Raw genomic sequence first — 25,511 nt, forward strand, 5'->3', positions numbered from 1 at the left:
TGTCTCGGGGTACCCGTACTTCAGGTACTCTAAGTTCAGGTGGGTAGAAAAAAGGCACGGTGTTTCGACAGACAGATACAATACACACATGTCAGGTATGGAATTGCTGTGTACACGAAAACTCGACATGAGTACACATGTGCGCGTACGAGTACAAGTGTCCGCAGAGTCTCCGTCGCAGAAGTACAGTAAAATGTTTCGTGAAACACGACATGCGAGTCAAAAGTATGATGACGTCGGTGACGCGGAAACTTTCCCAAGGAAGTATGTCAGTTGCCTCATTCGGACAAAAGTCGTCTTTTGCTGAGGCTGCATGTCACTCTTCCCTGCGGGCGGGCAGGACCGGGGTGACAGCAACTTTCCTGATCAAGTAGGCTGGTTGCTCCATCTGGACAAATGTCATCTTTTCCTGAGACTGCATGTCACTTTCTCCCTCAGTGGCGTGCATGCCAGGGTGACAGCTACTTTCCTGACCGAGTATGTCAGTTGCCTCGTTCGGACAAACATCATCCTTTCCTGAGGCTGCATGTCACTCTCGATCCGTCCTTGACCTCATCAGGATTAGCGCTCCTGCAACTCGAACGCACCTCACGCCCCGTCACTCTGCAGTGCCCCCAGTCCTACTACTCATCTGTTTATCTACCTAGGCAGGTCTACTTCTCACCTTTTGGAAGATCTTGATGCAACAACATCGCGGGGACATTTGGTTTCTGACAAAAACTTCCAAATTTTCATTTTCTTGGTTTCCACATACCATGAATATCTCCCGCGAGCTCGAGACAAAACTGTCACCAAGGCTTACGGACCAAACATTGGCAATTTGACAATTTTTTTTCTTCTCTTTTTAACATTACACCGCTCTCAGTGGCAGAAGTATTTTCTTGAGATCTATGTAGGTACTCTCTCATCTTCACCTTTTAGCTAAAGCAAAATCACATCTTGGAAATCATCATCCCGACCACGGCCGTGATCCTCCTTGATAAACTCTCCAAGCATGATGCCTTCCACATAGCAGTCACCGACAAGTCTGTATTGATGAGCCTTCGGCAGCAGTGGTTCAGAAGAAGTTGGACTACTCTCATCCAGGCGGCCTTCGTCATCCGGACTGATCGGACGCAGGACGAAAGGTACCCTGCCTCCTGCGAGAATGTAGACAGCATCACCCTCTTTGGTGCTCTGGGGTGCGAGACAAATGTACCCTTTGGTGGTTATGGCAAGGCGCCTTTTCGCTATGGCCAAGAGCAACGGAGAAGCCGCGGTTTCATCGTGATCTGCTATCTTGTCGGGGTCGGCTCTGAAGTTCGCGATGGAGACCGTGTACGACCGCTCAGGGTCAATGCCATAGCTATTGTGCCTGGTGCCACACATGACGGCTTTGCAATACGCTTGCCAGACAGTTTGGTTCCCACGGATATACTCTGTATGTTCGATGTCGGCGAAGACGGCTCTGCAAAGGACCTCCCACTGCATCAAGGCCTGCAAATGCCATCGGTGACGGGCGTCTCTTCTTCGATCGTGACAATGGCCTACGTGTGCGATTGTGTCGACATGGCCGCCACGAAGAAGTAGGGCTTTGGAGCGCTGGAGTAGCTCTGCCGATGCCGTCAGGCTACATGATGCATCAAAGGACACAATAGAGTGAGCACGAAGCCTCTCAACCTCGAAATTGTAGCGGCTGGAATAGTCAGGGACCCATGAAGGCAAGCCACTGACGCTGTTCGTCGTATGTGCACTCTGAAGAAGCAATGTCAATGACTTCGACTTCCTGATTATCTCTAAAGTAAAGAGCATGAAAACGTCACCAAGGTCTTTGGTGTAGTCTGGCTCAATCAGGGAGGTCCTGAGCATGCGGTCGGCCAAAGCCAGAATGCCGAAGATACGATCCCTGGGATCGGTCACATGGCGAAGTCTGATGTCGAAAAGAATATCATTCAAAACAGATATCGAGATGTCCCAGTTGACCTGTGAGTCGAGTGCCAGTAAGCAAGCTAGGTGGTGAAGATTGCGATGGGTGAAGAGAGTGGTCACGGCTAGCGTCAACGAGTCGAAGCCCTTGAGTAGGAGTTCAGTGGGCAACCCAGGCTTCACGCCACGGAGAGCCTGAAATTTGAGATCAAAGTGATTATGCCTGAACAGCTTCAGCACTTCGACATCAAAGAACTTGTCTCGAAATTGGAACACGAGTTTTTTGGCGAGAACGAATTCCTGGACCACCCAGACCCTCGTCCACCATGCGTCAAGCCGAAGTCCTGACAGCCATTCCACATGTGTAGCGTCCATCGGTCGCCCGGTATGGACTGTCCGCAAGAGGATGTCAACAGCCCTTCCCACGTAGGGTGAGGAGGTGGAATCCGGATTGAGGAAGACACGGACGATTCTTGCGCCGGCGAAGATGTGCTGCATGATCCAGATCTGTTGGCTCTTCTCGTCATTGTCAAGCTGGTTGATACTGATGGCATCACACCAGAATGCTTTGGTTCCCGTTTTGATTTGGCAGTGCCTCATGTTGGTCGTCAAAATCGATGCCACGGAATATCGTTGACCGTTGATAAACATGGTCCGGAGGTCCCCAGCATCCGCCCAGGCGTACGAAATGGCGTCGTATACCACATCGTCGTGTATAGAGACTATTTGAAAGTCTCCAGAGATAGGGTCGTCTGGGTCATCGTAGTCGTCAAGGACAAGAATTCTAAACTCCCCTTTGGAAGGGTCGACTGGCGGCCATATTGATGAAGTGATTGATGAAGCCAAAGACATTGTCTCTGTGAGACTAAGCGGTGTAGCGCAGTACCGTCACAATGCACACCCTAGGATAGATAAAGTATGTATCGTAAGTCAATCTGGCCATGATCACTCTTTGGTAATATTCATGGCTTGAGATCGACAACCGTCGGACTGCGAATGGGAACATTGGTTTCGTTCGGATCTGAAAGTGGCTGTTCACTTTCGCTGTGTTGGCAGCAGGGGTTGAGGCAACGGCGCCTGATCATTTTCAGATACACCGGCCTAGTATCACCGTGGTATTAATTCTATACATAAAGAAAATCTGTTATAAATAAAATGTGAACTCCTGTCTTCTCACGTTGTCTCTAGAGCAAGTATTGCGAATACACAAATTTGAAGACTGTTCGTGCTATCGTTTGTTAGCTTATTCACTGATGAAGGCGTGTCTCGTCTATGGAAACAACTTTACACTTGAATAACTCGGGTCTGCATGACCAATGGCATAATTTCCTACCAATTACTTTTGGTGCACCAGGCTACTGCACAATCTCCTCTGTCTCCTCAATGACCTCCTCGACAACTTCCTCGACAACCTTCTCCCCATCGGCTTCCAGACTCTTGGTACGTTGCAGTTGCAGCTCCGACTCTGGATCCGGCAAGCCCAATTCCTCTCGTTCTTCCTTGAGAAGTTCTTTCTCTTGAATCACCCAGCTGTACCATTCCATGTACAATCTCCGCCTGGCCTCGATAACAGCCAAGTTAGCGCCTTCTTCCAATTCCTTGTCGAGCTCGTCGAACTCCTTCGAGTATTCGCGAAGGTTACGTCGAATAGTGCGTTGTTCTTCCTTCGACAGGATCGTTGGAGGTCGCGGCCGCCAAAGTAGCTGCTTGAATTTCTCTGTTGGGGCTTCGGCCAGGAGTTGTCCAGAAAAGGTCCACATCTTGTAGCCATTTTCCATCTAGTGCATGTTAGTCCGAGTTCATTAACAAAATGAGATGGATGACTTACCTGATGTGTCCACACGCTAGCACATGTGGTGACATATCTGCCGGTGGGATCCCAGTCAACATCCGTCATGCCATAGTGATCCTCGGAGTTCATAAGCATCAAATTGGCCGCAACGTTGGCATCAGATTCAGGCTTCTCTCCCTCATAGTCCATGTCATAAAAGTCAATATCGGAGTGCTGTTGTACGCTAACTGTCGCTACAACCACGAACCGACCCTTGGGTGACCAGTAGATACCATTGCTGTTCTTCTTGTCGATTGTCCTGACTAGTTTGAAGGCTCCAGTACCCGGACCCTTGATCTTCTCGGGAGCAAAGAACGAGACAGCAGTCTTCGGTAGTACATTTGATCCAGCTACAGCTTCGCCAGCCGTGATAAGAACAAACCGGTCACCCTTGGGCTCCCAGGCAAAGTTAATGACTGTATCTTTCAAGCTGTCGACAACTTCAACGGGTACACCCTTCTCCTTTATGCGGAAGATTTCGAGGTTGGTGGCAAGCGACTTCTTAGATTTAGAATGTCGGTCGACCTTTACGCAGATGAATTTAGCTTCAGATTGCCAGTGTAGCTTGGCATCGGTGACGTTGAATAGATTCCTCGTCCGAACAATCTCCTTGCTTGGAACAGACATCAGAGCAACTTTGGCGGGGTTGGATCCCATCTCGGGTGTCCAGTAGCAAAGGAGGGATTCGTACGTCTTTACACCTTCTCGCTGTGTGATGGCCGGTGCCCACTCGAAATCCATAATGCCTTCAGCTTTGACCGAAGTCTTATCGAGCAGGTTCATTCGCGGCAGTTCATAGATTGAAATGCTCTCGTGCGGTTTCATTCTGGCCACGTACTTCTCGTCGGCCGACCACTTAAAGGCTGGCCATTGAACCTTGGCTTTCGGAGGAACTGCAGTAGGGTCGGCGCCAGGAGGAGGAGTGAGATCATAGGCGGTGAAGGATCGAAGAGGTTTGCCAGTTGTGATGTCCCAAATGATGATATGTTTTCCTTCTTCATCAAGAGTAAGAGGCCCTTTCCCTTCCTCCACGACGATTGGTTGATGTGACCAGGTTGTGAGATACTTCTCCCCAGGAGAGAACTCGATCAGACTGACAAACGGGTGAGGAAATTGCCTAATTCTCTTGAATGACGATCCACCCCATAGTTGCACACCCTGTTGGTGTATTGAGGCGAGAAACGTTCCGTGTGGTGACCAAGATACAAAAAGTTGAGTCCAGTGCATTCGATCAACCACCATTTCAGGAGAATCTCTCTTATTGTTCCAGAACACGCCGACCTTATCACCACGGAACATTGCGAATTGATCTCGGGCAGCAGGATCGAAAAGCCAAGACCGGAGATGTTCCTTTTCCGAGAATGGCTCGACCTCTGGAGGGACATATTGTTCATCAATTCTTCCCTCTCGTCCGTACTTTTCGATATCTGTAAGTTTGTTCACTGCGAGTGTATGTCTCTTATCGAGAGCAACACCGTGGAGTTGTTTGGTCGCAGCAACCGCTTGTTCGGGAGTTTGGTATTCGACGAAAGCAAATCTGCAAGAGTTCAGCAACAGTTATGGACCAGTATCAAATGCTAGCCTACCCCTCGGACATGCCTTGCTCGTTCATAGGCATGAAGACGGATTCTTCGCCATCCTTTATTCTTCCCACCGAGTTCAATCTCTTGAGCAGAAATTTGACCAGTTTGGATTTTTGCTCGGCGTTGACAACTGGAAGACCATCAATGACCTAATTGTTTTAGTAGCAATTCCAGGCTTTTTCCACTGAGTGCTCTTACGACAAAAGTATCGAGACCTTCTTCCATGCGCACATCGTATCGCTCCTTGAGGTCGCTGAAGTCGATGTCGTCAATGTCATCCTCGAAGTCATGGTCAGACAATTGATCGAAACCCGGAGCCATGATTGCGGAATCTGGCGAACGACGTGGGAAATCGGAATGGTCGTGGAATATGCGAATTCTTCGTCGTTGTCGCCCGAGCACAAAATATCACATTCCCGGCAGCAAGACTAGGGCGCAGGTTGTGGAAAGTGCCAAGGCTGCATCGGGTGTCACGTGTAAATCGTGGTCTGAGAGGATGAGTCAGCAGGGCTCTACAGGGTGGCTGGCAAGGCCTGGCAGTAGCCGACACCACTGCGCATCCACTATTGTACCCCAGCTTGTGGTTTGTTCCTCAGCCCAGCAGTATGCGATGAGCGCTGCGCATGCGTCTTTGAGTGTACGCTTTGTTCCCTCACAATCAACTCAAACATTTCATCGCATCACCTTCATTGATCTCTGCCTCGCTCGTTCTTGATAAAGCTGACCTTCTACACGGTCTATCCATCCTCCTTCTACTTCCCTGCCCTTCGCGCCCTCTCTTCCACGTCAGGCTGCGCCAATTCCAACCTTCAGGACGCTTGACTATGAGGTGACCTAGACCACGCAAGCATAGCATTATATCACTTCTTCGACAGTCTCCACATATCCTGTGACCTTTCTGAGCGTTTCCTTGGCGATATATCGACACAAGAGGCCATCATGTCTTGTAAGTCCAGCCCACCTTGCACGCGCCATTCATCTGACCGGGACAGTGCCGCCGGACGTTCGCGAGAAGTACATCTCCATCATCGACTCGATCCTCGATGGCGCCGACCTCACCACCATTACACGAAAAGACATTCTGAAGGGTATTCAGGACAAGGTCGAATATGACATTACTCCGCAAAAGGTGCGTGGCACGGTTTGGAAGACGAAGGATTGCATACTAAACAAGCATAGGCCCCTATCAAGGTCTTAATCAACGAGCGATTTGATGTCATCAGCACCAAGGAAAATGGCGATTCTACTGTCGTGCCCTCGGTCGAGACTATGGAGCCGGCCCACAAGACGAACGGTGTTCACACTGAGTCTCCTTCCGCATCACCTGCCAAACGCGAGGCAAAAAGTGAAAGCCATTCAACCGTCCTAGATTCTCCCCCTCCAAAGAAGAAGCGCAAAACCAGCATCGATGCTGATGCAGCGTATGCGGCTCGTCTGCAGGCTGAGGAGGATGCGCGAGCCCGTCCCACCAGAGGTGGCGCAAGCCGCAAGGCAGCGCCAGTCAAGAAAAAGAAGAAGAAGGCGAAGAAGGAAAGAGTGACTGGTTCTGACGACTCTGATCTCGAGGACGAAGAGAATCCGAAGCCCAAGCGGAACACTGGATTTCATGTATACCTCCCTCCACTCGTTGTACAACGACAACTGACACGTCTTCAGAAACCCTTAAATCTGTCTTCGGCTCTTTCGAGTCTTCTTGATGGCGAAATACAGGTAATTGTAGCTATTACTGCAGACGAGACAGATACTAAGTTCGTTGTCCAGCTTTCACGCCCGGAAACCACCAAGCGGCTATGGGCCTATATCAAAGCAAATAATCTCCAAGACCCGAATGACAAGAGATTTATTATCTGCGATGCCAAAATGAGAGAAGTTTTCAGACAAGACAAGGTGCATATGTTCACCATGACCAAACTCGTCTCTCAACAAATGTATAATCCTGACGAATGAGCTACATAATGAGGCTGAGGTCGGTCATGGAACAGGGCTTACACCCGCATCCAGACACTGTCCTGGCTTTATGGTTGCATGACTGTATCTGTGGCACGACTCTAAAGCAATGATGGCGTTTTCGGCAACACTGCTGGATGGGATCCAAAAGATGACGTGTATTCTGGTGACGGGTGAAGTGCGATATGGAAGGCTTGAATTGGGGATATCTTGAGTGATCACTGGCTATTCGAATTTGGCTGGATGATGGGAGCTGGACTCAAAGCAAACTGCCTGGACCGAATGGTCTTCAGGAGGGCCAGCCTTGCTGACTAAGGATAAAAACAGCAGTCATTCCTTTCTAGACGGTTCCGTTGCCAGATTCTAAACGCAGAGCGAAACGAAGGGCGTTTGCCAATTACTCATACCAAAGCGCCTTTTAGATGCTGGCTTGTGGCTAGATGTTGCGTTAAGAGTCACCTCACAGTCAGAGTCATTGTGCCTGAAAATAGAGCCACTTTAACCAGGGACCGTACAAGGCTGCCCCACCAAGAGCCTGCGCTACTTTTTTGATCCGCGATTGGGGTTGATCTAGGTGAAGTCATTGTCGAGAACACTTCCCTTTTTGTTTTATAAACCGCGTCACGTCGCATATATCGTCTCCTTCTCCGACCACGACATGTCTGACCCGGTAACCGGCGATAGAATACCTTCAAGCCCCATCGCTGGGCGCGGCGGTCGCTCCAACCGCGGGGGCTCGTCCACTTCTGCAGACGCACACAATGGACGAGATTCTGCGCCCAGAGGTGGTAGAGGCCAACGAAGTGGAAAGGGTGGAAGAGGTAGAGGTCGAGGGCAGTATCGTGGCAGAGACAACGCGTCCAACCCACATTCTACAGAGGCTACAGCAGAAGGAAGCTCAGGACGACCACCTGGAGGCGGCTTCGGTGCACGTCTGACCGAAGCTGCCTCGACACAACAAGGCGACTCCATGAACCCTCAATCAAAAGGAAATGAGCAGCAGGTAGCTGCAGATGACGTCGAGGTTTGCTTTATCTGCGCAAGCCCTATCGAGCATGTGTCTATTGCACCCTGTAACCACCAGACATGCCACATTTGCTCCCTGCGGTTGAGGGCTCTTTACAAGACTCGAGCTTGTGCTCATTGCAGAGTGAGTCCAGCATTTTCACCATATACGTGGCTATACTGACATCTCACAGACAGAAGCACCGTTCGTGGTCTTTACCGACAACGCTGAGAAGCGCTACGACGAATTCAAAGACAACGACTTTGTCAAGATCGACGAGAACTTGGGCATAAAGTACGAGAAGGACGTCATTCTTGAAGATACAATACTGCTCCTCCGATACAACTGCCCCGACAGAGATTGTGATGTTGCATGTCTAGGGTGGCCGGACCTCCATCGGCATGTGAAATCCAAACATGGAAAAGTCATGTGCGATCTTTGCACGAGAAACAAGAAAGTTTTCACACACGAGCACGAACTTTTCACCTTCGGGGAACTTCGCAAGCACGAAAAGTTTGGAGATGACAACCCCGGGGCTCTTGACCAGTCCGGATTTAGGGGCCATCCCGAATGTGGCTTCTGCAAACAGAGATTCTACGGTGACGACGAACTCTACACCCATTGTCGCGAAAAGCACGAGAGATGCCACATTTGCGACCGGAGAAATGGCGGTAGAAATCCACAGTACTATCTCAACTACCAGGAGCTGGAGAAGCACTTCGCGGCCGAGCACTTTGTCTGTCTCGATGCCGAATGTCAAGCGAACAAAACTAACGTTTTTGAATCGGAAATGGACTTGAAGGCACATCAGCTCTCTCAGCATCCCAATGGCCTCTCAAAAGACGCCAGAAGAGATGCCCGCCTCGTGGACCTTTCTGGCTTCGAACTCCGAACGCCTTACCAACCACAACGGCGGGGAGGGAGAGAGCGAGAAAGAGAAGGCCGTGGAAGCGGTAGAGGGCGTGATCCAAACTCTGAACCTATCCCCATGTCGAGTGCTCAGACTTTAAGCCGGGCCGAACTGGCTTATCAAAGACAGCTTGCCATCCAAAGCTCTCAGTCTGTCTCGAACAGAACTTTTGGTGGACAGCTCACTCAGACCGCACCTGCACCCCGACCGCAACCTTCCTCGCAACAACCCCAGCAGCTGCCCACCGTGGAAAACCTCAGGATTGATTCGGCACAAGCAAGTGCAGCAAACATGACTCCTCAAGAACAGGCTCGAGCGGTCCGCCACCAAGCCGTCACTGACCGTGCCACGACCCTCTTGAAGAACGACACGACCAAGCTGTCTCAATTCCGCACACACGTCTCGGCGTATCGGAGCGGGACGAGCTCGGCGACGGATCTCATCGACTCGTTCTTTTCTCTGTTCGATTGCCCGAGTGCCGAACTCGGAAAACTCATTCGAGAGCTCGCAGACCTGTACGAAGACGATGCCAAACGCCAATCCCTGCTCCAAGCGTGGAACAACTGGCGGAGCATCAACGAAGACTACCCCAGTCTGCCGGGCCCGAGTGGTACGCTCCCGGGCGTGTCGAGTGCGGGCGCCGGCGCGACCGGTGGTCGACGGGTCCTCACTCTGAAGAAGAGCACGGCACAGTCGTCGCGGTCGGCGGTCTCGAAACAAGGGTCGTGGGGCAACGCCCTCCCCGGCGGCTCAAGCCGTGACCCATTCCCCGCGCTGGCCGGGGCGAACGGACGTCCCAACAACAAGGCGGCACCCACGTCGCAAGCCGTCTGGGCCAATACGTCGGCGCCGCAAGTCAGCAGCACCACCATGGGCGCGGCGGCCCCGACCCCTCGGCCACCACCTACAACGGCGGCGCGAGTCGGGACTTCGAGCAGATCGAACGTCGCCCCCCCGCGCCAGACGGAAGACATGTTCCCGTCTCTGCCCACGGCGCCGAAGCCGAACACGATGATGGCGGGGTTCAACACCCGCGGCTCGGGACGTCTGATGGGCTCGTCGAGTCGCAACTCACCCGCCGGCTCGGGATCCGTGACGCCGGTCAACGCGTGGGCCCAAGGTGGCACGACCCCGACGCCCGCCCAGGCCGCCGCCGCCGCCGTGGGCCACGGTGAGAACGGCGGCGGGATGGAAGCGCTCGAGGGCGCGGCCGGCGGAAAGAAGAAGGGCAAAAAGTCCAAAAAGGGAGAGACGCTGTTTCACTTTGGATAGCATGGCATGGCATGGCATACCTTCAAGACGGACCGAGGGGAGCAATGTACAGAGAAACTTGCTCGGAACCCCTTTCCTGGTTCGATGGAACCTGGCTTGACGAACGATTTATGATAGCGTCAGCCGTTGCAACAGGCAGGAATAGCATAGAGTCAATACCTGCAATGGTTGTTTCAATGAACATAAGACTTCCCTTTCCATCCAGCTATTGACTGGCTACTCTACTTGGGGCATGAAACGTGTGCAATAATACATGAAGCAAAGCACCATGCAATGTGCCCGTGTCCCGGAAAGATGTTCCCAGAACCTGATCACCTCTACGAATCCCAACGCCAAAATATAAAGATCAGCCCAGGGTGAGTGAGTGATCGTCCATATGTTATTGTGATTTTGTATGCTAGCACTATCCATGTGATTCTCATGCCTATTTTTGTTTCTTTCCGCGATTTGCGGTGAATGTGCCGTGTTGAAACTCAGGTACCCATCCTTTGCCACTACCCTTTCGAGACGTCTCTCTAATTGCCATTGCTGCGAGCGAAGTTCTCTGGATTGGGTTGCCATTTCATGCCATTGCAGTTTCCCCATGGTGATTATTCCTGAATATCAAACACATTAAGGCTTCAATCGTTTTATTTTGTATGCGATTGTTTTTTTCCTTTTCTTTGTTTTTGGTCTTTTTGAATCGTTGGTGTGCGTCTTCTGCTTTCACGTAAATTGTCAATTGTCGATCGAGGATGGGAATAGTGATAGTTGTTTTCTTCCTTGCAAGCTCGAAGATCCCCTTGATGTCTGCAAGCCCCGTCGCCATGGCTTCGTTATCCAACTAGTAGCTTTCTCGAGTGTAATCATCGTCATAGTTGAAGATAGCGTTAGCGAAGTCGCGATCCCTCTTCAATTCCGCAGTTGCCTTGAGCGCCATCTGGACGTTGGGAAATTCAATAGAGCCGAAACCGTCCTCAGTGACGCTGTACTCAATCACGTATCGGTCAAGATTGACACGTCGCAGCTTGGGTTGGATCTTCGCAAACTCAGTCTCTTCTATGTTGCCAATCAGCACGATGCGTGTTGCTTCCTCAACACCAAAGATGGCTTCGGTGACCTGACGACTGCTAGGATATGTTGGATCCATCGGCTTCCAAGTACGAACCGCGGAACCGTTGATGATGAAGGGTGAATTTTCTTGTCTCTTGTACATTCCATCAGCTGCCGACTCATGAACAAAAATAACTTGCGCCGTCATGTACGGGTTGGCTCGTCCAATAGGCCCAACGAGCAATACGGATTCGATGGTTCCACCGCGAACAATGGTGAGAATGTCTTTCAGAGTGGATCCGACGGGTATGTCGTCGACCATGACAGTGCGATATGCGTTGGACGAACCAACTGCTTGTTCAGGGAGGTAACGAATGGGGAAAGCAGGAAAAGGGCTATTGTCGACCCAACCAGATAAGGCGTGGGCGCAAACCTGCCACATCTCATCTTCTGTCTCGAAAAGCGGATTATCCTTGTTGACCAACCATTTGGGTTGGCCATCAAAATTTTCAGGAATCTTTACAGTGATACGTCTGACAGTAGTATCAGCCATTGTGCCTCTGGCGACTGCACGGCCCTCACGTCCCTCGCTAATCACGCCGCACCCATTGACGACTTCGACAGTTGTCTTCGATGATTCGAGTCCGCAAGCCGGTCCTTGATTGTTTGTCTGTTACCGGTCAGTCAGCCAATCAATCTCACCGCATTTTGTTTCTTTCTAACCTGATCTGAGATAACTGCTGCTTCGACAGCTGGTTTTCTGGAGTACTTTGCAACGATTGAGGCGGGCTCGAGGGCGGTCAGTAAGAATACGAGAAAGCTTAGGACTCTCTTACCAACTCAAGGACTGGGGTTTCCGCTGTCTGGGCTTTTCAGCAAGGGGATCGTTCACCTCAATACCTGAACTCACCAAGAGGGTATTCCAGCCTTTCTTGCCACTTGGTGTCTCTTGAAGCTTAGGGATGTCGCGAGCCATGATCTCGTTGCTATCCTCCGGAGACTCTGGAGATAGATCGATGAGCTTGTTCGCATTCACACGTGTCTTTGTGGGAGTCTTTGTTGTGGTTTGTACTGAGGTGTCGGTGATCGCAAAGTGCTTTCTCAAGGTGTTACGCAAAGCAGACTCGGGAGAGGGACCTGGACCGAAATTGGGACTCTTCAGTAACTCCAAGTTGAAGAGCTGCACCTCATCGACGACTGTTTCGGCGACAGCAACGATACCTGCCAAACCATGTTGCTCTTTGCCACCTGGATACTGTCGCTCCATATCCTTCATATCTCTCACTTCTGTCTTCTCACTTTCATGATCCTTACGAAGGCGTGAATGATCTCGATAGAATTCTTTCAGATCGGCCTCCTCTTGGTTACTTTCTGCTGTGCCCTTCTTGTTTCCGTCAGTGTGATGTGCTTCGTTTTCTTTACTGAGGTTATGTTTAATAATGGCTCCAAGGCTATTAACAGTGGTGTTCAGCCTCTTGATCGTCTGTAGGTTCTCCTCGATCTGCCCTTCTAGTTGCAAACACCGTTGGCTCTCCTTTTCAAGTGCCAATCTGGTCGCATTATGTGCTTGCTGCTCATTTGCCAAAGCTAGGCATAATGACTGGTTGATCGCTGTAGGGTCAGGATGGTACGAGCTCGACATCGTAGCATCTGGGACTTCAAGACCTGAGCTGTACAAGGAGGAGGACGGGGTGAAGGTGGAAGCCATTGGATCCATCGCCAACGAAGTGTGATGGTACAATGAGGTTTGAGTCTGGGTTGGTTTTAAATCAGTCTCACATTGCGGCATTGAGGACCGGAAAACGACGGCTAGTTCGTTCACTTACATTGGAAGCGAGGTTCGAATTGTGCGAGGAAAGTCGATCTACAGATGGTCGATCTGTCTTGGTAGGACTGGTTGCACCTGCAACTGCAGAGCGAAGGGCAGCAGAGCCCAACTTCAGACGTGAGTCAGACAGATCTGGTTTGAACTGCTCATTGAAGTAGTTTGCATCAGGTACCGGAGCTTCCTTGGATGGTAGCGAAGGCTTGCCTCCCTGGGATATGGCCTTTTAGCGACGTGCCGCATCGTGGGCCAAGGCACGAGCAAAGCTCTCAGCCAGCTGATCTTGCAGGAATTTTGAGGGTTCCGGGTTGTCGGGAATTTCACCGAGGTTGTCGACTGGCGTAAATTTGAAACTGCCCAGCTGTGACTGGTTCAAGTCCTGTCTTGTCATTGGGGGGTATTTGAGCAGACGCTCAGAGGGTTTGATGGATGTCATTGAAACGATGGAGACGAAGAGATGGAGAATGAGGGCAAAGGAATACAGAGACAGACGATGAATAGAGGAAGAAGACCTCTTTGAAGTAAGGTGGGAGGATGGTTGAAGACACAGTTGACGATGGTGGTGATGGAGGGAGGATGTGGCGGAAAGAGCGATAAACAACAAAAGAAGAAGGCGTGCAATGCACATCATCGACTCTCCTCGCCTCACTTCGCGCCATGTAGCCACAACTCATGTCAACACTGCTGACCGCCCGTGGGTAAAGGAATCTGCCCATCTTGCCATTTTGTTATTCACAAACCTCGTGTCGCGAATACGAGCCCATGCGGTACACAGGCAGCGTTGGCGGTACTGTCCTGGACAGGGAGCTGTCGACGCATTAGTCATCTTTCATTGGTGGCTCTGGCGATAGGTAGCCCTAGATAGTCTTCGACGTTCGATCTTTCAAGAAAAGGGACTCCCGTGTAGCCCATTACACATTATACGATCAGGACCCTCACAGTATTCACGTCGGAGCGCGTCTCCATGAATGTGAAGCGTACATCTAACGTCGGACCAGAGTGCGTTGCGGAGAGCCTCACCAAGTAGATATACCGGCATTGCAGCAACCTCTCTAGATAGCCCTTGGCCTTTTACTCGGTTGTTGAGAAGGCGAGGCTCCTAAACCAGAGATATGCGTGTAGATGAAAAAGGGGCATTCCGAAGAAGCAGGAAGTTCAAGTCAAACATTGCTTCACGTGATCGCGAATTTTTTGTCATCAAATGCGGATCCTGGAAGTATCAAAACATCTTCTCTACAAACGCCAGAAAACAGTTGCAATTGATGTTGCATGTATAAGGAGAGTTTAATCAGGCGACTTACGGATCTTTCGTACATCTTTCTAAGACCCAGAATGAGGGCGAATCCCAACGAGGGAATGGCTGTTATTTTGTAGGTGCTTAAGCATCTTGAGATGCCGCCGCATTCATCAAAGCAACATCAACTCGAGACATGGGCAAGCCTACGCAGAAGGAGAAGGCTCGCTACCAGCTTCTCAGACAGAAACTGCTGGATACATACAAAGGATACTTTGACGGTCCCCTTTCACAACTAACAGCCACGCAAGTGGACCACACTCTACATCGATGGGAAACCCTGTATCCGGCATTGCTAAAACCCACGAGACATGCCGTTCTGTTGAACACCTTTCATGGAGCGCCCTACTTCCAGGCTCAAAGTTCGGAATCGACGAATCCAAAACTAGGAGGGTCTTTGGATGAAAACCTACGAGACGTCAACCTGGAGGACTCGGGGGAAGTCTCTCCTCCAGAACCACTGGAAGATGCCGGTCGATGGCTACCCCCATCTTGCCCTCTCAAGTTATATCACCTACCACAACAAGAAACCCATTCCAGCAAAGACTACCTCCTACCACCTCCGTCGAAGAATTCTCACGACCTCAAAAACTACTACTGCCTCGACTTTGCATCCGTCTTTCCGGTTCTCGCTCTCGATGTTCACCCAGGCCATACCATTCTCGACATGACGGCGGCACCCGGCGGGAAAACATTGACCCTCTTGAACCATCTCGGCAACTCCCTCGTCCCAGCCGCAGGCATCAATGCTTCATCATCTTCTCCCCCCTCCACCATTCAAACAAAACTGCATGTCAACGAGATCGACTTTCAACGTCGCAAGCGCCTACGAGTCGTACTGGACGAACATGTGCCAGCAAATCTACTTCCATCTACCTCATCGCCAAACTCGGTCATCCAGATCACAGGCAAGGACGCGACGGAAGCTTCCAGCTTCCGTCCCGGAGCCTATGACCGGATCCTCCTCGACGCCCCTTGTTCCAGTGAAAGACACGTCCTACACCAGCTTCACAAACAAGAATCCGCATCGAACCTACACAAGGACCTGCTGAACTGGTCACCTTCCAGTTCAGAGAAGATCGCCAAGGGTCTCCAACTTAAAATGCTCACAACCGCCGTTCGAGCTCTGAAGTTCGGTGGCACCCTGGTCTACAGTACCTGCTCGCTCTCGCCACATGAGAATGACAACGTCATCGAGAACGTGGTGAATTTGATCGACAAGCAAAATCGAAGACGAATCAAAGAGGTATCGCGTCGACGTGACGCCGATCCGGGCAGTGAAAATGATGGAGAAGAAGATGCCCGTCAACCGCGCAAACCACCTCAAACAGCGTTTCCAGAACTGTGGACGCTAGAAATCGATCATACGAGCTGGTCAATCGGAGAACCGACCAAACATGGGTGGATGATATTACCGGATCAGCAGGACAACGCGGGCTGGGGTCCAATATATTTCTGCAAACTCACCAAACAACGGAAGAAAGGTTCACGGTCATGATAGTGGCAGGAGTAGCCTTTGTGCATGCAAGAAGCACGGTAAATGGGTTGGTTACGAGTACGAAAGCTCATGGCGTAGATACACCTTTTTAACTACTAGCACCATGGTGCTCATGATGTGAGGACAACAAGGTCCTGATAGTCAGCGAGCTAGGGCACAAGTCTTGTAGGGAGTAATCGCCTGCGTGGATTGAATATCTGTACAAGTACGAGGCCGAGCCTTTTTCATTTCTTTTTTTACTTTTGAGTTCTTCTCATTGGAAATTTTTGTCTTGCCAGCATACTCATACCTGGTCAAGAAGTTCTAAATGGTTTACAACTTTTTCAGGATATCGCCGAGCACCTCGTCCGTCGTCGCCTTCCCACCCAGGTCGGGACTCACGAAGCGGCCCTCGGCGAGGTTCCTGTCGACGGCGTTGTAGATGACGTTGGCGGCCTCGGGCAGGTCCAGGAACTCGAGCATGACGCCGACGCTGCGGATGGTGGCGATGGGGTTGGCGATGTTCTTGCCCTCGATGTCGGGCGCGCTGCCGTGGCAGGGTTCACCGATGACGATGCCCTCGCCGACGTTGGCGCTGGGCACGAGGCCCAGACTGCCGACGAGAGCGGCGGCGCCGTCGCTCAACAGGTCGCCGTACAGGTTGGGGGCGACGATGACGTCGTAGTACTGCGGCTGCAGGAACAGCTTGTACACCATGCTGTCGACGATCTGTTCCTCGATCTGCAGTCCCTTGAACTTGGACTGACTCAGGGCCTCGCGGGCCGTCGCCCTGAACAATCCGTCGGTCTGGGAGAGGACGTTGGACTTGTGGGTGATGGTCACCATGCCCGGCTTTTCTTGTCCGTTCGCGCGCATCTTTTGCCTCCTCACGGCGATGTCTCCTGCGATGTTGGCGATGCGCCACGACGCTTTCGTCGAGATTCTCTTGATGGCCTCGGCGATCTGACCCTCGCCGGACGGGTCGGGGTAGGTCTTTTCCTCCTTGACGTACAGGTCCTCGGTGTTTTCGCGCACGATGACGAGGTCGATCGGGTGGGGAGTCGGCGAGGAGAACGCGGGCGACGCCGTCGTCTTGCAAGGCCGCACGTTGGCGTACAACGAAAGTTTCTTCCGTAGAGCCACGATGGGAGACGTGTAGCCTTCTACTTTGGTCGTGGGGGAGCTATATCCAGCAGCAAAACTTTGTCAGCATGCATTCCTTGAAGGGGACGAACCGGAACAGGGACAAAACAGGGAGACATTGTATGACTGAGCAGTAACACATACCTCACGGCCCCAAAGAGGGCTCCGTCACATTCTTTCTGTAGTGTTTCCACCGTCTTGTCTGGGAGTGCGCTACCCGTGCGCTTGAAGCAATCGAAACCAGCATCGAGGTCGACAAAGGAGAAGTTGAGGCCCAGAGAGGAAGGGAGTGATTCGAGGATACGTCTACCGGCCTGAAAGAATCAAGTTGTTGGTCAGCATATCAGGTAGACAGACAGGTAGTTGTCTGGCCAGTGCCGCGCTGGACAGGAGAACGACTGGACTGCATACCGGAATAACTTCGCGACCGATACCGTCACCCGGAATCAGGCCTAAAGAAAGAGGTTCAGCAAGAGCGCTATGACAATAGTAGTAGTGGCAGCGAAGAGTTTCTTACCTATTCTTAACGTTCGTGCAGCCATGGTGTAAGTATGGATCAAGAGCTTGTAGAAAAAGAGAGTCTCGAGCGCAGAAACGAAACTACACTGTACCGCGTTCGAGGAAAATATTCCGACTCGAGGCTGGAGTTGGAACTCCGCAATCGGAAGCCCTCAATGCCTTTCCCTTCGGTAAATATCCCACACAAGGCTGAGAATCTGGGGGTCCGCATATGTGCACGATACTAGTACTTGTGACAGATTTTGAACAGATAATTGTTCAGCAGGCAAAAGCAACATCATGAAGGAGTAAGACTGAGATACCTGATTTTGAATCTTATGAATCCTAAAGCAAAGAAAGATCTCGAAAACAGAGGAAGCAAGTAACCCAGACTACACTTTTAGCAGATAATGCATGAAAACTATCACGAGCAGCTTTTTTACTACCCCGGTGGTCTTCATGTACGAGTACCAGATCTGTATTGCATATCCGCCGCCACGCATGAGTTCCAATGTTGAGCACCATTGCGCCCCAAGAATCTTGTATTATCATGTCGAGGCTCCTTTGATAGACTCTAGCGAGTAAGCCCCTGATTCCCATCATACCTCTCGCATTTCTGAACGATAAATCAGCACCTCTTCCAGGACTCTGGTTATCGACATCAATCATTAACGTTTCTCCACCCAAGCTTTATACTGAGTCTCATAGAACGAGATGTTAGACATGACGACTTCTTCTGGCTGTACGCTGCACTGCCGCGCAGGTTCCATCACTTTGACTCCGGCTCCTCTTTTTGCGATTTTCTGCAGCATCATTCTTCTGACCCGCGTTGCTGACGGGCGCCTTTGCATCTGACTGAACAAGCGCCCTTTGCATTCGGATGCTGACTCGGACGTCTGACAAACTTCTCTCAATCCTGGTCTCAAATCCAGAAAGATCGATCCATCCATCACGCCACTTTTGAAGGTGCTCTGCAATTTCGTTCGCAGCCTTTTCCCTTACTGGTTGCAGGAGGAGACGCTCGAATTCGGTAGCAAACGGCTGCAATACTGCATGAGCGTTATTTGATGGTCGTTCTGTAGAGTTCTCAGCAGCATGGCTCTTTCCGATGCTGTCACGCACAGCTGTGCCTGGATAGGCGTTTACTTCTGCGCTGGAGTCCGTGCAGGACTTTGAAAGTCCAACGCGCGAGCTGGAGGTGTTTTTGTTTTCTTGACGATGACAGTCGTTTGTTGAAGTAATAGCAGCGTTTTTGTTATTTTCACTCAAATCCGTGTTGTGACCGGTAATATCCTGCTGGTCTAATTCAGATCTTGGCTTGACTTCTGACGGGGCAGAATCAGGCTGGTCGGCATCTTCTTTTGCACTGATGACTTGCTTTTTGGTAACTTGAGGCTTCCATACTTGCTCACCATTAAAGCCGCTTGCAGACGTTGCATCTCCTGGATCTCTATTGGAAAGTTTCGAGGAAGCGGATTGTTGAGCAGAAATCTTCTTGCTTGTCCGATCTTTCCATGGAACACCACCGGGCTTATCCTTGTGATCAAAACAGAATGGCCCAAGATCAGCGCTCTGGGTTGTGGGTTGAGGGGTCCAATACCGGGGTTCAAGGCCTCGCATCATGGGAGGTTCAGCTTTGTTGATATCATGTAGCCAACGTGGTGGCTTAGATCTGGTGTGAATCTTGTGGCCGGCACACTCATCTAGTGTGGCGAGCACGGCATCTTTTATCACTGGTTGCGCTTCCCTAGATGTCATATATGGTGGAACACTCTTGTGTCCTGTGTTAGAATAGTCAATGAACGGTTGCAACCAGGCCGCAAGGCGATAGGTACGGTTTTCGGTGAATCCAACGAAGAACTGGTCGAAGCTAAGGGGGCTTCCCAAGGGCTCTTGGTGTATTCTCATACGAAGCTGACACTCATGTCCAACTAAGCAGGCCCAGAGAATGTTATTTTCGTAGTCAGCACCGAGCTTTTGTCCAACATATACAAGATATCTCCGGCCTCCGAATTTTTCGTCTTTGATCCAAACAGTAGGTTGACGCGAACTAACTAAGTCAGAATTTTCTTTTTTTCAAAGAGACATTTCCATCCTACTAGTATTGGATTTGAGCATCGCATCGCTTTGGGGGCGGCATGAAAGGAGGAGGACTACGGTCTGTCATCATGTAGGCGGGACCTCAATGTCCGAGTCTAGGAATGTAGTAAATTAGCAGATGCGAATGTTATATCTCCTAAGTGGAGGCTGGGTCACTTACCGAAGTGTTGAAAACAATTGTGTCGAGCTTCCAATTTGATGTCAGAAGATGAGAGGCGCAATAAGAAGGAGGATGTGGACACCAGAGGAGAGTTATGACAGCATATAAGGTTCAGAGTTCTAGAAAATCCAGTAAGCTGAAAATCAGATTGAAGTCGCAGGCAACGTGAAAGCAAGAGAAAGACAAGTCATGAATGTCTCCAGAGATGGAGGTAAAGTTAGAGACGAAGGTAAAGGTAGATACAGAGGTGAAGAGAGAGGTAAAAATGGAAGAGACAGCGACGACGAGAGAGGTGGAGGTAGAGATAATGGTAAAGGAAAATAGTGAGTGAAGCAAGGTCATATCAGTGAATAGAATCCCTGAAAGTTGCCGTAACATGTGAAACCACGGTGACGCTCAACTTTTGAAGTATACGACAGACAGGTTCTTCAATGCTAGACACGATACGAGTCGTCAGCTTGAGCAACTCAAGCATCTGCTGATGAACTTACCACCATAAGATCAGGGCTGTCTCCTTCCACCACTAGATCCGAGGTTAACTATTCCACCGTGCAACAAATAGCGAAACGGCAAAAGAGGGAAGGTCCAAAGCTCAAAATATTCGTGACATTGAGCATTACTATACACAATACCCGCCCGACAAGCAGGCATGCCGGACACTCTAATACCAGGGCAAATTTGAATCCCAAATCATATGCCAACCCACAGCTTGATCATTGTTGCTTCTTGGCCGCCAGCTGGCCCATTTCCTTGTCGAACGCGGCGTAGGTAACCTGCAAGGAAGCCAGAGCCGAGATACCAACGTACAGGATGGACAGGAGGAGGAATGAGACAAGAAGACCCATGAAGATACCTGTGCAGGGTTAGCGTTTTATTCCCAAGACGTTGCTCTCTCCCCCACGGGACGTCAACTTACCAGGCGTAAAGAACTGATACTTATCAAACAACGGCCCGTCGATCATGGTCTGATTGCTCTTCGTACCACTTCCAGCACGAGCATCCAGACCCAAATCTCTCTTCAGGTCGATGTGCAAACTCTCCTGGATCTGCGACTCCATATCATATTCCTTCGGCTCCACCTCTTCTACAAGCCCCGATCTCGCCGTCGTGTACAAGACCGTATAATTCTGTATAGGCAGCATGTCGAGAACAGAGGCAAAGAAGGCATCGTTCTGTGCCAAGTCGCTCTGCCTTTGGCTCGATGGCTTAGGGAGTGTGATTTTGAGCAATCGTGGTGCAGGTGAAATCGTCGCAGGGATGGCACCCTTCGAGGCGTCAATCTCGGTAACTTGCACGCCGCATTTGGAGCGTAAAAGGTCTATCCAGCTCGACGAGTCGATGCTACCGGTGACATCAGGCACGACCATGCTACTTCTGACGCCTCTCGCAGACTGTCTGGACAGGGCCTGGGCCAAGACGGGCGTGTTCTTTATAGATTCGTAGTCATGACTACTCACGCCGGATTGTGAGACGACGACATAGTAATCTGAAGGACAGGTGGATAGAGAAATGGCGACATTGGAAACGACGCTGCTGGCGGATTGTAATCGCGAGTCTGGGTTCAAAAGCCTGCACAAACGCCGTGTTAGTTAACTTCAAGGACAGGTATCGCGACTGCCTGGGGAGCGGGTTCGTACTCTGACGTCGAGAACATAAAGAAGGGTGTAGTATCGAGGTATGCATGAGCACTTCCGGCGGCGAGCACCAGAGCGCTGAGCCGGAGTAGACGCATGGTTGTGGTAATGTGAGAGTGGTGATCTGTGGAAGTTTAGATGATGCATGGCCGCAGATAAAGTCCATATGCTCTCCGCAGCTGCCACCTGCACCTCAGCCTTACGTTTATGAATTAGTCACGTGATAGTGACAAGGCTGCGCAATGTGCTCCTCCCCACTCTGATTGTTCATGAGAATCTGGCACCGAAACTTCATGACTATAGCGAAGCAGGTGTTGTTACAACAATCCCTACTAATTCTTCCAATAGCGTCACATCATTCCTCACAGCTACACTAAATCCTGTCAAGAGAGTGGCCAAAAGGAAATCTTGTACGAAGTAGACGCCCATCAAATCTGGATACTCATACATATTCCACAGTATATTGCCGGCTACGTTTCCATCGTTGGTGCAGGAGTGTGTCGCTGCTTGCCTGCCCGAGAGCGCCTTTCAATTTGTCACACTTCCAGAGGCAGCGCTGCCAAGTGCCCGTTGGTTTTGGGTATCATATAGTTAGTTCCTGATGCTTTGGTCAGGGGGTTCTGGGTTCTCCAGGGATCATGAGAAGTCATCCATCGGCCTGTCCGTCAACTGGACCCCCTGATTCTGACTCTGGCTGGGATGGCCCTCGTATGCCTGGTAGCTTCGCCTGCTCAGACTGCCTCCTCCACCCACCGGTTTTCGTCCACTGCCTGCGGCATTTCTCTTCAGGCTGCCTGCTCTTGATCCTCCATCTGATTCTTTCTGTGCTGGCTGAGGGCCTGAGTCCGAGTCCTGGCTATCATCGTCCAGAGGTGGCGGGATATGCGGTCCAGGGCCACCTCCCGAGAATGTGCTTGGCAAGTTCATGATGTCCGGTGATACCTCGCCTTGTCCATGGGTCTGGCCGTTCATGCCGGTCCCCGGCTGTACAGTCGTCGTGGAATTTCTATCCACCGCGGATTGATTCTGGGTTCGGGCTTGAACTGGCGAGCCTTCATTACTGCCCGGAACCTCCAGGCTTGTCCGTTTTGAGGGCAGCCCAACGCCGCTTACATTTCTTCCATGTTCAGGCCTCGGGCTGGCAACGACCGGAAAGCGCCCAATGCTCCCATCGGTGCTCTTGTCCCGTCTATGACGATTTGCTGGGCCTGGGCTCTTGTCTCGTTGTCGCTGTTCAGTAATGGCTCGTGCTCGCTCTTCCATATTTGCTCTCCTTGATCGCTCATCGTTTGTGCTGACGGCTCTTTGGCGGGTTGATAAGCTTGTGGACGATTGACGTTTAAGCTCACCAAAGATGGCTTCTTTATGATCGAATAAGTCTCGAATTAGTCGATATGCGTGTCGTTCTTCCAGAGTCAGGGAGTTCTCGGTTCTTGGTCGTAGTATACAAGGCGCTAATGATTGAGCAAGAGCTGTAACATATGCTTCGTCAGCAGAAGTGAGGTCAATTAGTCGTGTAAAATGTGTGGCAAGAGCATCAAGTGTGGCGATGTTATTAAGGCGAAGTTGGCCGAGTGTTGATTGCAGAACCTTGATGCGCGGTGCCGAATCTACCGAGTCGGTTGAGATCGGATTTGGTGCGGCATCAGACGTAGTGGCATATATCGTTTTGATGATTTCGTAGACCTGTGAGGAGACAAGAGAATCTGCAGATGGTCAGGGTGCACTTCTCAAACACGCGAGATGGACCTTACCAGGCAATTCGAGAAGGTACAGTTTGAGTACACTGGCGACTATAGGTACCTCATACTTCTCAAGGATCTCTCTCGGCACTGGAGCCCCATTGTTGATCTGATTCCTCAGATGATGTGTCGCCGCCAGTGGAACATCCACCAGCCAAACATTTCTCCGTGCTTCGTCGCCCTCCAGATCAGGATAGTGGCTATCCAGGAATGTCAGTATCGAAGTCACAATGATCGGCACTCTTTTCCTGTCTGCTCTTGCTCTTGCCTCTAGATCAACACCGAATGTCTGATCCTCCACGCTGCCATAGTAGTTCTCATATGGCACCACTTTTGGCACAAAAGCTCCCGTTCTGTAGTTCTCCAGCAGGTATCTCAAGTCTCCTAATGGTTGGATCGTCTCCTGGTAGAGCATCATATGGTCAACTTGACTCTGGAAGGAGGGAATGCTGTTGCTAATTGCACCTGAGAAATCCAAGATCACCGACTTGATCGCTCTCAATCGGTCGGTCTCACATCTTTCGAGGAATTTTAGATGGTCCATCATCGACTCCTCCAGGTTGCATCGTAGTAAATCGAGTTTGCGGACGGCCGCCTTATATTTCTCGTCTGCTTCCTTTGCCTCACGCTTTAACCGTTCGGCAGGTGTCTCGTTCGGATGAGCATTGTTTAATGGGTTCCAGCCTTGTATGGCTTCCGTAATGTTGCCGATAGTGGGTGATTCGAGAACCCCGTCCTGCGATGATCCCGTTATCGACCTGCCGAGAGGCTTCTTCTTCTCCGGCACACCAGTGATCTGGAACACTCTCGTCTTCCATTGATACTTCATCCGCGAACTGTTGGCGAATGTGTTCCCCATATTACCAATCAACCGCAAGAGCCCGCGGTCCACCAGGTCTTGACCAATTTTTTCCGCATATCCCACGCTTGAAGCTTTCATGTGCTTTTGAATATATTCAACAATGTCCGTACCGGCAGACACATTTTGATAGACCCCTAGTATGGGCACCTTGAATTCGCTAAGCGGGATCTTCTCAAGCATGTCCGTAAGTAACGTCTTGAGCCGATCCGGCGAGTACGTTTCATCTCCAATCTCCACGGGCAGCTCATCGAATTCGTCTTCGGGAAGGACTATCTTCGGCGGCGGCGGGCTTTGTGGTTTGGGACTGCCATTTGCATGATCCTGAAATGCCAACTTGTTCTCCTCCTCGAGATCTTCCACCAATCTGCACTTGTTGAAATACTGACTCCGCAACTTCTTGACCAGGTCCGCTTGCCTGTCGTGTGCCTTGATTTTGGACTGCAGATCCTCCTGCGAATTCGAGATTCTCGTCGCGTGTGCATCGCACCATCTGGAGAAAGGGTTGACTACCAGTTCGCGAATATTATCGGCGATCTTCTTGTGGTTCTTGGTGGCTTCTACCATCTCACTTCGGACCCCTTCAAAAGCCTGTAACTGGTTAGCTAAAAGGTTCAAGACGTAGGAGCGTCCGTGTGTACCTTTCGAACGCTTGCGCCATCATCCCGTGCGAAGCCTCCGGTCATTCGATCTACGGAGGGCGCAATATCTCCTAACCGATCGCTGTACAACTCTTCCGCATCTGCTCTCATGCTTGCAATTGTCAGGATCTGGTTGTTCTCGATGACACCCTGCTGCAGTTTCTGAAACAGCACCCCCAAGCCACCGGCGTAATCTGAAGACCAGAACGATTCGGTGAATCCAGGCACTTTCGGCCTGCCCGGCGCAGGAGCATTGTCTGTCGCCATGGAGGGTGAAGTACGTCTGCGGAATGGGGCAAGTGTTGGCGGTGTCTCCCTTCAAAGTTCGTGATCGTCGGAGACAGGAATTCGCAGCGCAGGCGCGGAGTACGAGCCGGGGTAAAAGGAACAGGCGAGAAGGAAAGGAGCGAGGTTTACGATCTGGTTCGAGAATGCGTGCCAACTGAAGCAGCGATGACAGGTGTACAGAAATACCAGATTCGGCTAGGCATGGGATTCGTTTAAGGAAACACAGGCAAAGTCGAGAATATCCTGTGAGGCTGAGACTGTGAAACGGAAATTGAAGATGATCAGGAATACGGCATTAGCCTGAGACACGATGGGTGGTGATTGCGCCCCCAGTTTTACGCAGGAGGATTCCTTCGTCACTCAC

General features: G+C 50.9%; 9 protein-coding genes across 9 annotated transcripts; 3 read left to right on the forward strand and 6 right to left on the reverse strand.

The window, feature by feature from the left end:
• Positions 1–3,054: 3,054 nt before the first annotated feature.
• On the reverse strand, positions 3,055–5,723 carry PV06_05942 (eukaryotic translation initiation factor 3 subunit B). Its single transcript, XM_016406995.1, has 4 exons — positions 5,518–5,723; positions 5,323–5,468; positions 3,734–5,273; positions 3,055–3,683 (listed from the first exon to the last, which is right to left on the reverse strand). The coding sequence occupies exons 1-4, from the start codon at positions 5,638–5,640 to the stop codon at positions 3,261–3,263; spliced, it is 2,232 nt and encodes a 743-aa protein (XP_016262599.1). The 5' UTR covers positions 5,641–5,723; the 3' UTR covers positions 3,055–3,260.
• A 535-nt stretch (positions 5,724–6,258) lies between these two features.
• On the forward strand, positions 6,259–7,266 carry PV06_05943 (uncharacterized protein; the record flags this gene model as incomplete). Its single annotated transcript, XM_016406996.1, has 4 exons — positions 6,259–6,265; positions 6,312–6,448; positions 6,499–6,927; positions 6,976–7,266. 4 exons carry the CDS (start codon positions 6,259–6,261, stop codon positions 7,264–7,266), a joined length of 864 nt encoding a protein of 287 aa, XP_016262600.1.
• A 658-nt stretch (positions 7,267–7,924) lies between these two features.
• PV06_05944 (uncharacterized protein) lies at positions 7,925–10,454 on the forward strand (the record flags this gene model as incomplete). Its single annotated transcript, XM_016406997.1, has 2 exons — positions 7,925–8,416; positions 8,466–10,454. 2 exons carry the CDS (start codon positions 7,925–7,927, stop codon positions 10,452–10,454), a joined length of 2,481 nt encoding a protein of 826 aa, XP_016262601.1.
• A 387-nt stretch (positions 10,455–10,841) lies between these two features.
• On the reverse strand, positions 10,842–13,702 carry PV06_05945 (uncharacterized protein; the record flags this gene model as incomplete). The annotated part of the gene is made up of 6 exons (XM_016406998.1): positions 10,842–12,156; positions 12,189–12,275; positions 12,323–12,349; positions 12,397–13,239; positions 13,313–13,518; positions 13,546–13,702. The coding sequence occupies 6 exons, from the start codon at positions 13,700–13,702 to the stop codon at positions 11,278–11,280; spliced, it is 2,199 nt and encodes a 732-aa protein (XP_016262602.1). The 3' UTR covers positions 10,842–11,277.
• Positions 13,703–14,577: 875 nt separating this feature from the next.
• PV06_05946 (uncharacterized protein) lies at positions 14,578–16,321 on the forward strand. The gene has a single exon (XM_016406999.1). The coding sequence runs from the start codon at positions 14,742–14,744 to the stop codon at positions 16,101–16,103; it is 1,362 nt and encodes a 453-aa protein (XP_016262603.1). The 5' UTR covers positions 14,578–14,741; the 3' UTR covers positions 16,104–16,321.
• On the reverse strand, positions 16,259–17,828 carry PV06_05947 (uncharacterized protein). The gene is made up of 4 exons (XM_016407000.1): positions 17,743–17,828; positions 17,637–17,677; positions 17,370–17,539; positions 16,259–17,265 (listed from the first exon to the last, which is right to left on the reverse strand). Exons 1-4 carry the CDS (start codon positions 17,765–17,767, stop codon positions 16,416–16,418), a joined length of 1,086 nt encoding a protein of 361 aa, XP_016262604.1. The 5' UTR covers positions 17,768–17,828; the 3' UTR covers positions 16,259–16,415.
• A 483-nt stretch (positions 17,829–18,311) lies between these two features.
• Positions 18,312–19,890, reverse strand: PV06_05948 (uncharacterized protein; the record flags this gene model as incomplete). The annotated part of the gene is made up of 2 exons (XM_016407001.1): positions 18,312–19,773; positions 19,823–19,890. 2 exons carry the CDS (start codon positions 19,888–19,890, stop codon positions 18,441–18,443), a joined length of 1,401 nt encoding a protein of 466 aa, XP_016262605.1. The 3' UTR covers positions 18,312–18,440.
• A 584-nt stretch (positions 19,891–20,474) lies between these two features.
• On the reverse strand, positions 20,475–21,737 carry PV06_05949 (uncharacterized protein). Its single transcript, XM_016407002.1, has 3 exons — positions 21,621–21,737; positions 20,900–21,552; positions 20,475–20,836 (listed from the first exon to the last, which is right to left on the reverse strand). Exons 1-3 carry the CDS (start codon positions 21,713–21,715, stop codon positions 20,697–20,699), a joined length of 888 nt encoding a protein of 295 aa, XP_016262606.1. The 5' UTR covers positions 21,716–21,737; the 3' UTR covers positions 20,475–20,696.
• A 252-nt stretch (positions 21,738–21,989) lies between these two features.
• PV06_05950 (uncharacterized protein) lies at positions 21,990–25,499 on the reverse strand. The gene is made up of 3 exons (XM_016407003.1): positions 24,860–25,499; positions 23,372–24,809; positions 21,990–23,323 (listed from the first exon to the last, which is right to left on the reverse strand). The coding sequence occupies exons 1-3, from the start codon at positions 25,124–25,126 to the stop codon at positions 22,254–22,256; spliced, it is 2,775 nt and encodes a 924-aa protein (XP_016262607.1). The 5' UTR covers positions 25,127–25,499; the 3' UTR covers positions 21,990–22,253.
• Positions 25,500–25,511: the final 12 nt, after the last annotated feature.

This window comes from Exophiala oligosperma (genome assembly GCF_000835515.1).
Source record: "Exophiala oligosperma strain CBS 72588 unplaced genomic scaffold supercont1.5, whole genome shotgun sequence".
Lineage (NCBI taxonomy): Eukaryota > Fungi > Ascomycota > Eurotiomycetes > Chaetothyriales > Herpotrichiellaceae > Exophiala > Exophiala oligosperma.

What these genes read in the sequence shown, in the direction of transcription:
- PV06_05942 (XM_016406995.1), bottom strand. Translation starts at nt 5,640, where the DNA reads ATGGCTCCGGGTTTCGATCAATTGTCTGACCATGACTTCGAGGATGAC. An exon ending in AAGGTCTCGATACTTTTGTC is followed by an intron (nt 5,469 to 5,517) that starts GTAAGAGCACTC and finishes TAAAACAATTAG; the next exon opens with GTCATTGATGGTCTTCCAGT. An exon ending in CTAGCGTGTGGACACATCAG is followed by an intron (nt 3,684 to 3,733) that starts GTAAGTCATCCA and finishes AACATGCACTAG; the next exon opens with ATGGAAAATGGCTACAAGAT.
- PV06_05946 (XM_016406999.1), top strand. Translation starts at nt 14,742, where the DNA reads ATGGGCAAGCCTACGCAGAAGGAGAAGGCTCGCTACCAGCTTCTCAGA.
- PV06_05947 (XM_016407000.1), bottom strand. Translation starts at nt 17,767, where the DNA reads ATGGCTGCACGAACGTTAAGAATAG. An exon ending in TGCACGAACGTTAAGAATAG is followed by an intron (nt 17,678 to 17,742) that starts GTAAGAAACTCT and finishes CTCTTTCTTTAG; the next exon opens with GCCTGATTCCGGGTGACGGT. An exon ending in GCCCTCTTTGGGGCCGTGAG is followed by an intron (nt 17,266 to 17,369) that starts GTATGTGTTACT and finishes TGCTGGATATAG; the next exon opens with CTCCCCCACGACCAAAGTAG.
- PV06_05949 (XM_016407002.1), bottom strand. Translation starts at nt 21,715, where the DNA reads ATGCGTCTACTCCGGCTCAGCGCTCTGGTGCTCGCCGCCGGAAGTGCT. An exon ending in TTTATGTTCTCGACGTCAGA is followed by an intron (nt 21,553 to 21,620) that starts GTACGAACCCGC and finishes GCGTTTGTGCAG; the next exon opens with GCTTTTGAACCCAGACTCGC. An exon ending in GTATCAGTTCTTTACGCCTG is followed by an intron (nt 20,837 to 20,899) that starts GTAAGTTGACGT and finishes AACCCTGCACAG; the next exon opens with GTATCTTCATGGGTCTTCTT.
- PV06_05950 (XM_016407003.1), bottom strand. Translation starts at nt 25,126, where the DNA reads ATGGCGACAGACAATGCTCCTGCGCCGGGCAGGCCGAAAGTGCCTGGA. An exon ending in ATGGCGCAAGCGTTCGAAAG is followed by an intron (nt 24,810 to 24,859) that starts GTACACACGGAC and finishes AACCAGTTACAG; the next exon opens with GCTTTTGAAGGGGTCCGAAG. An exon ending in GTACCTTCTCGAATTGCCTG is followed by an intron (nt 23,324 to 23,371) that starts GTAAGGTCCATC and finishes GACCATCTGCAG; the next exon opens with ATTCTCTTGTCTCCTCACAG.